Below are 16,865 nucleotides of genomic sequence, written 5' to 3'. Positions count from 1 at the left end.
TTCTAGATTCTAACTCTCTCCATGCTTACTCTTGATTTCTCAGAATCCTTTCTTACATGCTATGTCCTCTTTAAATCCAAACCTTCCATTTTGATAACAAATAAGTTTTTCTAATAGCAATCTCAGAAGTCTCCAGAAGGAAGATGGGGCCCCAACAACTCTACCCAATCCAGAATGATGCCATGGTAATCATCATCATACTACACTTCTTACCAGAATTTCAGACAATCTTACCCATTACTCTAAGACTTGCTGCAGAACCTACAGTTAGTCTAACTGAGATTTAACTATCTGAGCTTTCTCACAGTACCCAACAGAGATAACATCACCCCCTAAACAGCAGGAAGTAATTCTAAGAAAACGACGCCCCTTCTCCCTTAGGTTTCATAATTCTCAAGGTTATGAATGATGGTTATAGGGTTGGGGGTGGAAGGAAATATTAAACTCAGTATTCTAAAAAAAAAAAATAATAAAATGAAAAGAAGAAATGGAATGGATAGGTATAAGGTATTATGGTAGATTATTATGTATACTAGTAAACAAATTTAGTAAAATAGCAGCCTTAAATAATTTGCACTGTAATTTGCACTGTTATGGATTCTTATATGTTGATACAAATGTAAACCATTTTTATATTCCTGTTTAAGATAATTTGTATATTGATACAAATACAGAACTATATTTGTTATAATGTACATATATTTCTACTCTTATTTGAAATGTTTGTATATTGATACAAATGTAAATTTATATCTGTCATACTTTATGTAGGTTCTACTTCTGTTTAGGATATTCGGTATATTGATATAAATTTAAGATTATTGTCATATTGCATATCACACTACATACTCCTACCTCTGTTATAAATATCGATATATATTTAAGATTATTGTCATATTGCAATCGCACTATATACTCCTACCTCTGTTATAACATCTTGTGTATTGTCACAATTTTAAAGTCATCGTTCTTTACCATACACTTGCTTATAGACTGTTTACCTTGTTTACGTGAAGCCTTAGTCCTTAGGTTATTTCGGTAGATAAGACTTACAGATTTATAGTCACCGATGCTGGTCATCTCTATAGTTACGTTAGTTAGGTTATCCAGATTTACAGATACATAGGTCAGATGGACAGGTAATCTTCAAACACTTCAGAGACCTAGAGAATATGGCATTTAAATAACTTAGAATTCTGTTGATGTGAGACACAATTGCTCCTGGCTGCACCAATTTGATCCCGAGAGAATGTTGGGCTTCTAAGACATTTCCATTTGGAAGTTTGTCTTCTTGGCACAAAATGGCCTACTGGGCAAAGAACTGCCCTTGCCTCGACGGATGACAGTACAAATGCAATGCTATCCTTTCTGGACAAGTGGGACACAAGGAAAGCGACCACTGTACTCTGCCAAGACAGGGTAAGATGGTCTTTCAGAATTCCTGCTTCTAAAAATGGTCTGTCAGATACTTTAGGCCTGTAGCCAATTTGAATGCACCAACAATGCTGAGAAACATTAGGTGACTGTCCAGGCTGCCAGCTGTCTTGGTCTACTCTCGCAAGATTCCCGAAAGTTGCTTGCATCCATCTACCATTCCTCAGGTACCATTATATTCTTTCTCAGGTCTTTGATGGGATTGAAGACTAGCAGTTATAGTTACAACTTAGTAGATAGAACATATTAAGTATTAGATTCAGGTTCTTTAGGATAGGACACCTTTTGGAATGATCTTTGTAACTTGCCATTTACCTATGCTCTATACTTCTCTGGATTATAGTATGTGTTTCTTGCTTGATATTGTTTGCATTGGTTGTAGTTCCATCTTATCTAGGTCATTATCCCTCATTATTCCTGGACTATATTTGATAACCATTCCTTTGTATATAGTCTTGTATTAGGTTAGAACTTTCTTATTTAGACAAAAAGGGGGAGATGTAGTGGGTAGCCATTCCAGCTTTGATCTGGAAGTTCCAACCCCCATTGAGACTTCGGCAACTGTCACGCCTACAAGGCGGGGCGAAAGGAGGCGCCTGGGGACCTGAGATCTGGATCGGCGGGCTCGCTCTCTGTTGCGGGACCCTGGACTGGAGAGGTGTACCAAGCAGAGCTCCAGAGAACACCGCTGGACTGCGATACACCTTCCCCAGACTCCGCGACCTACCTATCCCTTAATTTGTAAGTTACGCCATTAAATAAATCTCCTTTTAACTACGTGGAGTGGCCTTAATAATTTCACCAATATATAAACCCTCCTCTTTCTCACTAATTGGACTCCTGGAGCTCCACCCGGGGCCTACCCATGGATCTCTGCATCCAGTTCCCTCAGTCATTGGATGGGCTTTCTAGAACAGCAATTAGGGTGTTTGGCCATCCCATCACCAGAGTAGGTCAGTTCGGGCTGTCTCTCGACCATTGCCAGCAGTCTATTGTGGGGGTATCTTTGTGGATTTCTGTGGGGCTCTCTAGTACTTTCCTTCTTCCTATTATCATGTGGTCTTCATTTACCATGGTCTCCTATTCCTTGTTCTCCCTATCTGTTCTTTTTTTGTGTGTGTGTGTGTCAAAAAATATGGATATTTTATTCCAGCTCTGGGGAAAAAAAAACACATCCTTCTATCCACCATTCTAAGTTAACTGGCAATAATTGGGAAAACTGAAGCAGATTCATATGTATATACATGTATATGTATATTTACATATACATATTTTCAGGTTTTAATCTTACTGACATTTATATCTTCACTTTATTTTGCTTTCTAATAAATTCTCTTACAAGTCATGAAATATACTTCTAGTACTTCTACTTCAGTTGCCTCATCAATCTCTTAATATTACTTGTGTTGTATTCATTATTTTGAGTTTTAACCACTTCCAGCATTGGCCAAACTGTTTATTTTAAAATGTCATGGGACAATTTCTAGTCATGCTGTCAGTTACCCATTCATCACATGATTTTTAACCATTGTCTGTCACTTGGTACATCTTGTGGTTCTCTACGCAGACTCCCACTGTAGTCTATTTCAGCTTCTAGTGCTGTACATATCTTTATCTTCTGGATGAGACTGCCCGTGATCCATGAGCTTGGGGTCAGGTATAAACTAAGCTGTGCCTGCAGTTGATTCCGATTTCATCGCTGTTTCAGAAACAAGATCTTTTGGAAAAGTCACTAAATGTTTTAGGTTAGGTGTTTTAGCATGTATTTCATCAGATTTTCCTACCTTAGTTTCTCCCTTTGGTTCAGGGAGTGACTTTTTTTCGCTGCTTTTTGTCCACAATGACTTAATAGCTTGAAAAATTTGCTGGCTTGTAGTATATGCCTTTTTCCAAGTTTTCTTTGCAATCATTACTGACTGAGCTGGGTAACAAACAGTTGTTCCTAATGAGGCCAATCCTAGTGGATAAGCAATCTTCTTAAACCTAGAACCTTTTCTTGCTGAAACCAAACCCATCAGCCCTGAAGCTGTAATCACTCCCATTTTGAGAAGAAAATCTTGAGGAGGATTCTTCAGATAGAAATATGCATCTTTTCCAAATTGTACTGTATCCATTATCCCATTCTTCATAAAGATATAAACACCCTTGTACCAGCCAATATAACGAACAGTTGTAGTACGGATGGATGCAAAGCCCATTTGTAAATAACCAGGCTGTTCTTCAACATATTTAGAATGAAGAGGTGGTGCAGTATATATGGGGAGCTGTTCTGGTCTCACTAGCTGCTTTTTGGGTTCCTCTTCTTTGGCCCGATGTACATTTATAGATGCATACATCAGACGTGCAGGCATGGTTGTCAACTTTCTCATCCTAAAAGCCGCCAGACCTATGACCCTCGGCTCCTTTTTGGATGGAGAGCGCCCCCTCTTTGTTCTTGATCCAGCTGGGATCTCTCGCTCCCCCAAGCTCTCTTTCCCTCGACCCTCACCCTTCATTACCCCTACTCATGTCCAGATTGTTCATGTAGATCTCATCCATTTCTCCATCATTGGGTGATCCCCGTGTCTTTCTTGGGGTCCTGTTTTCCAGGTAGCCTCCCTGGTGATGTGAGTAGCAGTCCAGTCATCCTTGTTCCACATCTAGTATCCTATGAGTGAGTACATACCATGTTTGTCTTTCTGAGTCTGGGTTACCTCACTCAGGATGATTTTTTTCTATATCCATCCATTTGCCTGCAAACCTCATGATGTCATTCATGAGGAAAGCTGCAAATAAATCCATATCTATCACTGTGCACAAAACTTAAGTCCAAGTGGATCAAGGACCTCAACATAAATCCAGCTACTCTGAACCTGCTAGAAGAGAAAGTAGGAAGTAGTCTTGAACGCATTGGCATAGGATATCACTTCCTAAATATAACACCAGTAGCACAGACACTGAGAGAAACAATCAATCAATGGGACCTCTTGAAACTGAGAAGCTTTTGTAGAGCAAAGGATACGGTCAACAGGCAAAGCGACAGCCTACAGAATGGGAAAAGGTCTTCACCAACCCCACATCTAACAGAGGACTGATATCCAGAATATATAAGGAACTCAAGAAATTAGACATTAAAATGCCCAACAGTCTGATTAAGAAATGGGCTATAGAACTAAACAAAGAATTCTCAACAGAGGAAACTCAAATGGCTGAAAGATATTTAAGGAATTGCTCAACATCCCTAATTATCAGAGAAATGCAAACCAAAATGACTCTGAGATACCACCTTACACATGTCAAAATGGCTAACATCAAAAACACTGAAGACACCTTATGCTGGAGAGGATGTGGAGCTAGGGGAACTCTCCTCCACTGCTGGTGGGAATGCAAGCTTGTACAACCACTTTGGAAATCAATATGGCGCTTTCTTAGAAAATTGGGAATCCATCTCCCCCAAGATCCAGCTATACTACTCTTGGGCACATAGCCAAGGAATGCCCAATCATACCACAAGAGCACTTGCTCAGCTATATTCATATCAGCATTGTTTGTAATAGCCAAAACCTGGAAACAGCCTAGATGCCCTTCAACTGAAGAATGGATAAATAAAATGTGATACATATACACAATGGAATACTACTCAGCAGAGAAAAACAATGACATCATGAGGTTCCTAAAATTTAAAAGTAGAACTTCATCATAACCCTCCAATACCATTCCTGGTCATATATTCAAAGAACTGCATATCTTACCACAGACAAACCTACATATCCATGTTTATTGCTGCTGTATCTAGGACAGAAAAGAAATGAAAGTAGACTACATGTCCATCAAAAGAAGATATTGTACATATATATGTAATATTATTGAATTATAAATCAAAAATGAAGTCATGGTATTTACAGGAAAATTTACTCATCTGGAGAGATTAATATTAAGTAAGATGACTGTGGTGTTTGAATAACAATGGCTCCATACACTCATGTGTTTAAATGCTTGGCCCAAAGGAAGTGGCACTATGAGATGTGGCTTTGTTGGAGTAGGCATGGACTTGATGGAGGAAGTGTGTCATTGTGGAGGCAGGCTTTGAGGTCTCATACATGCTTAAGCCACGCCCAGTGTGACAGTTCACTTCCTGCTGCATATGGATCAAGAAGTAGAACTACCAGCTCCTTCTCCAGCACCATGTCTGACTGCACTTGCCATGCTTCTTGCCATGACAATAATGGACTAAATCTCTGAAACTCTAAGACAGCCCCAATTAAGTTTTCCATGATAAAAGTTGCATGATCATTGTATCTCTCAATAGCATTAGAAACCCTAATTAAGACAATAATCTGAACTTAAAAATTAAACACTTTCTCCTCATATGCAAAACCTAACCTATAATATGTGTAGACAGGTATAAGTATGAATAAAGTATAGATGTTTAGGAAATAGATAAGGAGGGTAATACTTGGTGATGAGAAAGAAAAAATACAGACAATAAGAATCATGAGTCATGAAAATGGATACAAAGCTATTTTTTTCTAGTTTTAACTCCTTTATTGTTTGTTTTTCCTTCCCCATGGTATGCTTGTGAATTCAACTTTCTATGTACTGACATACCAAGAACTATATTCCTCTTTGACAATTAGGTTTTCTCTTTAATTCCATTGTCTATTGTGAAATAGCAATGAGACATGCTTAGTCACTGGATACATTTGTCATATGAGAGCCGCTGGTTGCAAAAGGCCCTGGGAATATGCAGCAGGTAACAACTAGTGTTCAAAAGATCAACCTAACAGAACCAAGGGTTCTGCTGGAGGACTAAGCCATCATGCAAGACATATTGTAATTATTGCTCTTTGAATGAATTGGCTGTTTCTTGTTGCTAACTTCTCATGTAATTACAGCTATGATCTCCATATTACTATGAATTTTCATAAAATGTATATATGTAATTTCATGATTACATTTCAACCTTATGGGCATATATATCTGTGAGTGGTCAGAAAGATGACTTTTCATTTAGTTGTATAAATTTGATATATAGAAAATATAGTAGGATATGCTTCATAGCCAGATCCATTGTCCCATGAGACTGTAGACACTTAAAGTCTGTTTTGTTCCTTTTGCTCAAATGTGTTAGTTCTATGTTAAGAAAATACTAATCTCTTCTCAGTCTAACACAAACTACATGATTTTAGTTCATTTTTAGCCTAGTTCAAACTAGGCTAAAGGCCTTTGTATGTAGATCATAAGTTTAAAAATTTATAGTAAATCACAAGGTCAGAGTTGCAGGTGTCTCACCAAGGATACTAACACAAAACACCCTAAGGAATGTCTGCCAATTCTGCTTGCCAAATCTGCTGATGCAAAGTTATGTCTCAGAGTTTGTTGCACTGAGCACTGAGCCCCCTCCCTCTGTTCCTGAGACCATGGAACCTTGTGTTACTATGGTAATAGCTCTGTTTCTTATCATCTATTCTAGGAATGTGCTAGGACATTGAGGGAACTGAAACTTTTCTTGGGATTGCAAGGAGTCTCCTGTTACAAATGTAAGGAGTCAGGTAAGAGAGTAGCTAAGAAGGAGAACTGGCTTAGAAAAATAAAATGAATGGACTGAAAGAGCACGATGTACAAAGATTTATTTGATATCTCTCAGATTAGATCCCAGCCTCTTGTAAGCATCGTTCCCTGAACACTGGGAGAAATCACTATGGGGCAGATACCTGAGGGTTTTTTGATATTTGTTTGTCAACTTAGTAAGAAAATGTTTTTTTTTTTTTTTTTTTTTTTGGTTTTTCGAGACAGGGTTTCTCTGTGTAGCTTTGCGCCTTTCCTGGGACTCACTTGGTAGCCCAGGCTGGCCTCGAACTCACAGAGATCTGCCTGGCTCTGCCTCCCGAGTGCTGGGATTAAAGGCGTGCGCCACCACCGCCCGGCCAAGAAAATGTTGTTTAAAAGGAAATTATTCTGTGAAAGGTGATATTTTAATCTAGATTTTTTCCTTTTATTCTTCTGTTTATAGGTATATCAAGTAATTCTATTATAGTGTATTTAATAAGTAAAGTACATTTCTATGCGTAAAGTAAAGCAGTTTGTAAAACAAAATAGTAATAGAAGAATATTTTTATATTGAGTCTAAATAGAAAGATGGAAGCTGAAGGAAATTTATATCAACTAAGAGGATAGGAAGTAGTTGGACTCAAGGTACATTTTGAAAACGACAATTTAGCATGTGGTAAGAAACAAAAAGTTAACTTGAATAGACATAAGTATTTTGTTACTTTAAAAGAATGAAAATTACTACTCTAAAATTGTGAAGATTTTGAGATAAACAACATTGGAGGGAAAACCAGTAATTCTATTTTATACATTCTAACACTATGAGAAATGTATAACCAAGTAGACATAGGAAGAACACTCAGTGGTTATACATGTAAAAATAACATTCAAAGAAGAGGTTCTGAATTTGAGGGGGAGTTGTGGAGTCACAGGGGGAGCAGGAGGGAGATATGGATAGGAGGAATTGGTATAAATGCTTACTCATGAATAAAATTCTCAAAAAATTAAACTGATAAAAAGAAATATCAAAATTAAATGTTATCAACAATTCTGAATACTTTTTGCTTTTGTGTGTGTGTGTGTGTGTGTGTGTGTGTGTGTGTGTGTGTGTGTTTCATTTTGAGAATGTATTACAATGTTTCTCCCTTCCCTTTTCTCTCTTCAAAACATCATGTTTACCTGAGTCTGTTCTCCTTCAAATTTTTGGATTTTCTTTTGATCATTTGTTATTGAAGATATTTATGTATTTGTATATATATATATATATATATATATATATATACATATATATACATATATATATTCCTCTATATAACCTGTTGAATATATAATGTTACTTGTATGTACATTATCAGGACTGGCCATTTGACATTTGAAAACCAATTGGTGTACTCTTTCCTTGGGAGGATTAACTCTACTGCTCCTATCTTTATTCTATATTGGATTTAGACCTAATGGGAGTTCCCCATTGAGTTTTGCATGTTTATTGTTCAACTCATGTTTGGGCAGTCATGTTGACAGAACTTTGCAGATAAAACTTCTGATATTACTAGCAGACACAACCTCACAGCAAACTCCCTGATCCTCTGGCTCTTAAAAAATTTCTGCCCACTCTCCTACAGTGTTCCATGAACATTGGGTGCTGCAGTGTTTTGTAGATGTATCCATTGAGACTATGCATCACAACTCTGCATTACAATTGGTTGTGATTTTCTGTATTGGTCTCTTTCTGTTTCAAAGGGGTATTTCCTTAATGAGGGATGATACTACTAGATTTTAAGAGAATAACCAACTCTTGTTATGTAGAATCTTGTTTCATCATTTCAAAACCATGAAACTAGAAACATATGATCAAGGAAAAAAATTCAAGGTACTGGAAGAGTAGATATGAGGAGCAGTGTGGAAGAGAGAAAACAAATAAGAAAGGAAAACTCAAATCATGCTGATGTTGCTCAGGAGAAACTACTGAAAAAAAAAACTGTGATAATAATTGTCACGGAGTGTGAGATGACTCATCCCTAACAGGCTTGAGAGCCAGCCTGCTCAAATCAGTAAAAGAGATACTTTCTGAGAGTCAACCTGGGTCTCCCTAAGGGCCTTAGAAGCAGCAGCTGAGACATGATCTGGAGATGACCTGGACCAATGAGAGGCAGCTATGTCACACTAACAGATGCATATTCATCAGATCTTCCCCCAGGGTGGGGTAGAGTGTATATAAGGCTTGCCTCTTCCTGAATAAACTGAGCTTGTTGTTTCAACATTCCCCCAGAGTCTGTGTTGTTGACTCTGTGGCTACTTGGCCCCCTCTTCCAAATGGAACAACATCATAGGACCCTGCCACATCCAGTGCCAAAACCCGGGACACTGGATGCTTGAACATGGTCTGTTTGTGTCCCTTTACTCATGTGTGGTGCTAGTTGAGCACTCCCTTGAGCAGTGTATTTTGGTGAGTAGGCTCCTTTATATTGGGTGCTTTCTATCCCTTTAGCAGGTAAATGCTGGGACCCCCACTTTCTTCTTTTTGTTTGTCTTGTTTGTGAATCTGTCTGTACAGTAGGGTGGCAGTACTTTTGTTCAGGCTTGCCTGGTGTTTCCATATAAGGGCTGGACCCTTAGGAAATGGAGCCACAGTCTGAATATTTTTAGTTGTGTAAATGTATATGTGTGTATGTGTATGTTCGTGAGTTCATGTATGTGCTTGTGGGCTATGAAGATGATAGAGGTCCTTAAAGTGGAAATAAAAAAAATTCCCTAAAAGAGATAGAGGAAAAGACAAACAAAAAATTGGAGGAAATTAATAAATCTCTTGAAGAAAAACAAGAAAAAAAGCAAGCAAATGAAACTGTTCAAAACCTGAGAATGGAAATACAAGTAATAAAGAAAACATTAACTGAGGGACTTATGTAAATAGAAAACTAACTGCAAGCATAAACAACAGAGTACTTGAGGTAGAATAGAAGGTCTCTGGTATTGCAGATATGAGAGAGCAAATAGATTCATTGGTCAAAGAAAATGTTAAATCTAAACAATTCCTAACACAAAATATCCAGGAAATCCAGGACATGATAAAAGTATCACACCTAAGAATTATATGATTAGGAGAAGAATGCCTGCTCAAAGGCCCAGAAAATATATTCAACAAAACCATAGAAGAAAGTTTTCATAAACTAAAGAAGGATACACCTATAAAAGTACAGCAAGGTTATAGAACACAAAATAGACTGGATCCTTGCCACATAATAATCAAAACCTTGTACAACACTGGTGAGTGCCCGTCCTTGCCCCAGGCCCCATCCCTGGGCACCAGCCACTCCAGGAAAGACCTGCCCAACTCGGCCCCAGGTTCTGGCCACCGGACAGGTTCCCTGCTAGCCCCACCGGGAAGGATCCCCTTCTCCAAGACCCCTGGCAGACCCTGCAGTCTCCACGCCCTGCCCCCACGCCCATCCGCCTGAGCCCCAAGCCTCTTCCTGAGACTTAGAGGCTGGCCCCCAGCTCCCATCTTGCTCCGGACGTCCCTTTTGGAACAGTCGTGAGTACCCTTCCTTGCCCCAGACCCCATCCCTAGGCACCAGCCACTCCAGGGAAGACCTGCCCAACTCGGCCCCAGGTTCTGGCCACCGGGCAGGTTCCCTGCTAGCCCCACCGGGAAGGATCCCCTTCTCCAAGACCCCTGGCAGACCCTGCAGTCTCCACGCCCTGCCCCCACACCCATCCGCCTGAGCCCCAAGCCTCTTCCTGAGACTTAGAGGCCGGCCCCCAGCTCCCATCTTGCTCCGGACGTCCCTTTTGGAACAATCGTGAGTACCCTTCCTTGCCCCAGACCCCATCCCTGGGCACCAGCCACTCCAGGGAAGACCTGCCCAACTCGGCCCCAGGTTCTGGCCACCGGGCAGGTTCCCTGCTAGCCCCACCGGGAAGGATCCCCTTCTCCAAGACCCCTGGCAGACCCTGCAGTCTCCACGCCCTGCCACCACGCCCATCCGCCTGAGCCCCAAGCCTCTTCCTGAGACTTAGAGGCCGGCCCCCAGCTCCCATCTTGCTCCAGACTTCCCTTTTGGAACACTGACTTCCCTTTTGGAACACTGGTCTGTCTGAACCAAGTGTGCGGATAAGGCCAAGAACGAACCACAAGGAGATGGGCAGACGTCAAGGCAGAAACATATACAACAAAATGAATAGCAATACAGCATCACCAGGCCCTAGCCCTCCTCCAACACCTAGACCTGAACATCAGAAATTGGAAGAAGCAGAAGAAAACAGCCTTATGAATGACATCATGAAGAAGCTAGAGGCTTGCGTAGAGGAAAAGACAAAAAAATGTGAAGAACGCTGTAAACAACTAGAGGAAAGGGCAAACAAATTAGAAGAAATCAATAAAGTCCTGGAAGAAAACAATAAAATACTGAGAGAAAATCAAGAAAAATCAATGAAACAAATGAAGGAAACAGTCCAAGACCTGAAAAGGGAAATAGAAAAAATGAAGAAGACACAAACAGAGGGAATGCTGGAAATAGAAAATCTGAGAAAACGATTGGGAACTTCAGATGCAAGTATAATCAACAGAATGCAAGAGATGGAAGAGAGGATCTCTAGCGTTGAAGATACAGTAGAAGAAATACATTCATCAGTCAAAGAAAACACTAAAACCAACAAAGTCATGAACCAAAATGTCCAAGAAATTTGGGACACCATGAAAAGACCAAACCTAAGAATAATAGGGGTCGAAGAAGGAGAAGAATACCAACTCAAGGGCACAGAAAATATATTCAACAAGATCATAGAAGAAAACTTTCCCAACTTAAAGAAGGAAATGCCTATGAAGATACAAGAAGCTTATAGAACACCAAACAGACTAGACCCCCAAAAAAAGTCCCCTCGCCACATAATAGTTAAACAACTAAACGTACAGAATAAAGAAAGAATATTAAGAGCAGCAAAGGAAAAAGGCCAAGTGACATATAAAGGCAAACCCATCAGAATAACACCCGATTTCTCAATGGAGACTTTGAAAGCCAGAAGAACCTGGACAGATGTAATGCAGACACTAAGAGACCATGGATGTCAACCTAGACTAATATACCCAGCAAAACTTTCAATCACCATAGATGGAGTAAACAAGACATTCCATGACAAAGCCAGATTTAAACAATACTTATCCACAAACCCAGCCCTACAGAAAGCACTAGAAGGAAAATTCCAACCTAAGGAAGTCAGATACACCCTCGAAAACACAGGCAACAGATAAAGCCACAGCAGTAAACCCCAACGTATAGAAGTACCCACACATCACCACCAAAAAATAACAGGAATGAACAATCACTGGTCATTAATTTCCCTCAATATCAATGGACTTAATTCACCTATAAAAAGACATAGGCTTACAGAATGGATACGAAAGCAGGACCCATCTTTCTGCTGCATACAAGAAACACATCTCAAATTCGAAGATAGACACTACCTAAAAATAAAAGGCTGGGAAAAGACTTTCCAATCAAACGGTCTTAAGAAACAAGCGGGTGTAGCCATCCTGATATCCAGCAAAATAGACTTCAAACTAAAATCAATCAAAAGAGATCAAGAAGGGCATTACATACTCATCACAGGAAAGATCCACCAAGATGAAGTCTCAATTCTGAATATTTATGTCCCAAACACAAGGGCACCCACATATGTAAAAGAAACATTACTAAAGCTTAAATCACATATAAAACCCCACACGTTAATAGTGGGAGACCTCAACACCCCACTTTCACCACTGGACAGATCTCCCAAATTGAAACTTAACAGAGAAATAAAGGACTTAACTGATGTCATGACTCAAATGGACTTAATCGATATATACAGAACATTCCATCCTAACAAAAAAGAATATACCTTCTTCTCAGCACCCCATGGAACCTTCTCTAAAATTGACCACATACTTGGCCACAAAACAAATCTAAACAGATACAAAACAATTGGAATAACCTCCTGTGTTCTATCAGACCACCATGGTCTAAAGTTGGATTTCAACAACAACAAAAACTACAGAAAACCTGCAATCTCATGGAAACTGAATAATACCCTACTGAATCACCAATGGGTTAAGGAAGAAATAAAGAAAGAAATTAAAGACTTCCTAGAGATCAATGAAAATGAAGACACCACATATCCAAATTTATGGGACACTATGAAAGCAGTACTAAGAGGGAAATTCATAGCACTAAATGCCCACATAAATAAGTTGGAGAAATCTCACACTAGAGACTTAACAGCATACCTGAAAGCTCTAGAACAAGAAGAAGCACAGTCTCCCAGGAAAAATAGACGCCAGGAAATTATCAAAGTGAGAGCTGAAATCAATAAAATAGAAACAAAGAGAACAATACAAAAAATTAATGAAACAAAGAGTTGGTTCTTTGAGAAAATCAACAAGATAGACAAGCCCTTATCCAAACTAACCAAAAGACAGAGAGAGAGCATCCAAATCAACAAAATCAGAAATGAAAAGGGGGACATAACAACAGACATTGAGGAAATCCAGAGAATCATCAGGTCATACTTCAAAAACCTCTATTCGACAAAACTGGAAAACCTAAAAGAAATGGATAACTTTCTGGATAGGTACCACATACCTAAGTTAAATCAAGACCAGATAAACTATTTAAATAGTCCAATAACCCCTAACGAAATAGAAACAGTCATTAAAAGTCTCCCAACCAAAAAAAGCCCAGGACCAGATGGTTTCAGCGCAGAATTCTACCAGATCTTCAAAGAAGAGTTAATACCAATACTCTCTAAATTGTTCCACACAATAGAAACAGAAGGAACATTACCAAACTCCTTCTACGAGGCTACAATTACCCTAATTCCTAAACCAAACAAGGATACAACAAAGAAAGAGAACTACAGACCGATCTCCCTCATGAACATTGATGCAAAAATACTCAATAAAATACTGGCAAACAGACTCCAAGAACACATCAAAGCAATTATCCACCATGATCAAGTAGGATTCATTCCAGGGATGCAAGGGTGGTTCAACATACGAAAGTCCGTCAATGTAATACACCATATAAACAAACTCAAAGAAAAAAACCATATGATCATCTCACTGGATGCAGAAAAGGCATTTGACAAAATCCAACACCCCTTCATGATAAAGGTATTGGAGCGATCAGGAATACAGGGAACATACCTAAACATAATAAAGGCAATTTACAGCAAGCCAACAGCCAACATCAAATTAAATGGAGAGAAACTCAAAGCAATTCCACTAAAATCAGGAACGAGGCAAGGCTGTCCACTCTCCCCATACTTATTCAATATAGTACTTGAAGTTCTAGCCAGAGCAATAAGACAACATAAGGAGATTAAGGGGATACAAATTGGAAAGGAAGAAGTCAAGCTTTCCCTATTTGCAGATGACATGATAGTATACTTGAGCGACCCCAAAGATTCCACCAAGGAACTGATACAGCTTATAAACACCTTCAGCAACATAGCAGGATACAAGATCAACTCAAAAAAATCAGTAGCCCTCCTATATACAATGGACAAAGAAGCGGAGAAGGAAATCAGAGATACATCACCCTTTACTATAGCCACAAACGACATAAAATACCTTGGGGTAACACTAACCAAGCAAGTGAAGGACCTATATGACAAGAACTTTAAGTCCCTGAAAAAAGAAATTGAAGAAGATGTCAGAAAATGGAAAGATCTCCCATGCTCATGGATAGGCAGGACTAACATAGTAAAAATGGCAATCTTACCAAAAGCAATCTACAGATTCAATGCAATCCCCATCAAAATACCAACACAATTCTTCACAGACCTGGAAAAAATAATACTCAACTTCATATGGAAAAACAAAAAACCCAGGATAGCCAAAGGAATCCTGTACAATAACACAACTTCTGGAGGCATCACGATCCCTGACTTCAAGCTCTACTATAGAGCTACAGTAATAAAAACAGCTTGGTACTGGCATAAAAACCGACATGTGGACCAATGGAATCGAATTGAAGACCCTGACATTAATCCGCACACCTATGAACATATAATTTTTGACAAAGAAGCCAAAAGCGCACAATGGAAAAAAGAAAGCATCTTCAACAAATGGTGCTGGCAAAACTGGATATCAACATGTAGAAGGCTGCAAATAGATCCATATCTATCACCGTGCACAAAACTTAAGTCCAAGTGGATCAAGGACCTCAACATAAATCCAGCTACTCTGAACCTGCTAGAAGAGAAAGTAGGAAGTAGTCTTGAACGCATTGGCATAGGAGACTACTTCCTAAATAGAACACCAGTAGCACAGACTCTGAGACAAACAATCAATCAATGGGACCTCTTGAAACTGAGAAGCTTTTGTAGAGCAAAGGATACGGTCAACAAGGCAAAGCGACAGCCTACAGAATGGGAAAAGATCTTCACCAACCCCACATCTGACAGAGGACTGATATCCAGAATATATAGGGAACTCAAGAAATTAGACATCAAAATGCCCAACAGTCCAATTAAGAAATGGGCTATAGAACTAAACAGAGAATTCTCAACAGAGGAAACTCAAATGGCCGAAAGACATTTAAGGAACTGCTCAACATCCCTAATCATCAGGGAAATGCAAATCAAAACAACTCTGAGATACCACCTTACGCCTGTCAGAATGGCTAAGATCAAAAACACTGAAGACACCTTATGCTGGAGAGGATGTGGAGCTAGGGGAACTCTCCTCCACTGCTGGTGGGAATGCAAGCTTGTACAACCACTTTGGAAATCAATATGGCGCTTTCTTAGAAAATTGGGAATCAATCTCCCCCAAGATCCAGCTATACCACTCTTGGGCATATACCCAAGAAATGCTCAACCACACCATAAGAGCACTTGTTCAGTTATGTTCATATCAGCATTGTTTGTAATAGCCAGAACATGGAAACAACCCAGATGCCCTTCAACTGAAGAATGGATAAACAAAATGTGGTACATATACACAATGGAATACTACTCAGCAGAGAAAAACAATGGCATCATGAGGTTTGCAGACAAATGGATGGATCTAGAAAAAATCATCCTGAGTGAGGTAACCCAGACTCAGAAAGACAAACATGGTATGTACTCACTCATAGCAGGATACTAGACATGAAACAAGGATGACTTGTCTGCTACTCACATCACCAGGGAGGCTACCTGGAAAACAGGACCCCAAGAAAGACACAGGGATCACCCAATGACAGAGAAATGGAATGAGATCTACATGAACAGCCTGGACATGAGTGGGGGTAATGAAAGGCGAGGGTTGAGGGAAAGAGAGCTTGGGGGAGCGGGAGATCCCAGCTGGATCAACAACAGAGAGGGAGAACAAGGAATAGGAGACCATGGTAAATAAAGACCACATGAGAATAGGAAGAAGCAAAGTGCTAGAGAGGCCCACAGAAATCCACAAAGATACCCACACAACAGACTGCTGGCAGAGGTCGAGAGACAGCCTGAACTGACCTACTCTGGTGATGGGATGGCCAAACACCCTAATTGTTGTGCTAGAAACCCCATCCAACTACTGAGGGATCTGGATGCAGAGATCCATGACTAGGCCCCGGGTGGATCTCTGGGAGTCCAATTAGCGAGAATGAGGAGGGTTTATATGAGCGAGAGTTGTTGAGACCAAGGTTGGATAAAGCACAGGGACAAATGGCCAAATGAATGGAAACACATGAACTATGAACCAATGGCTGAGGGGTCCCCACTGGATCAGGCCCTCTGAATGGATGAGACAGTTGATTGGCTTGATCTGTTTGGGAGGCACCCAGGCAGTGGGACCAGATCTTGTGCTCATTGCATGAGTTGGCTGTTTGAAACCTGGGGCCTATGCAGGATTGTTTGGCTCGGCCTGGGAGGAGGGGACTAGACCTACC

General features: G+C 39.9%; 2 protein-coding genes across 15 annotated transcripts in view; both read right to left on the bottom strand.

The window, feature by feature from the left end:
• The window catches only part of Sntg1 (syntrophin gamma 1), a 728,018-nt gene that overhangs the window by 137,642 nt on the left and 573,511 nt on the right, over positions 1-16,865 (bottom strand). The window lies entirely within an intron of this gene.
• Positions 1,174-6,645, bottom strand: LOC128097328 (MICOS complex subunit Mic27-like). The gene has a single exon (XM_052717752.1). The coding sequence runs from the start codon at positions 3,927-3,929 to the stop codon at positions 3,099-3,101; it is 831 nt and encodes a 276-aa protein (XP_052573712.1). The 5' UTR covers positions 3,930-6,645; the 3' UTR covers positions 1,174-3,098.

The sequence above is a fragment of the Peromyscus californicus genome, unplaced genomic scaffold (assembly GCF_007827085.1).
Source record: "Peromyscus californicus insignis strain IS unplaced genomic scaffold, ASM782708v3 Scaffold_5__1_contigs__length_169319896, whole genome shotgun sequence".
Lineage (NCBI taxonomy): Eukaryota > Metazoa > Chordata > Mammalia > Rodentia > Cricetidae > Peromyscus > Peromyscus californicus.
The sequence above is the reverse complement of the archived record's forward strand: the minus strand, read 5'-3'. Positions and strand labels throughout refer to the sequence as shown.

Coding starts and splice junctions, on each gene's coding strand:
- LOC128097328 (XM_052717752.1), bottom strand. CDS start 3,929: ATGAAGGGTGAGGGTCGAGGGAAAGAGAGCTTGGGGGAGCGAGAGATC.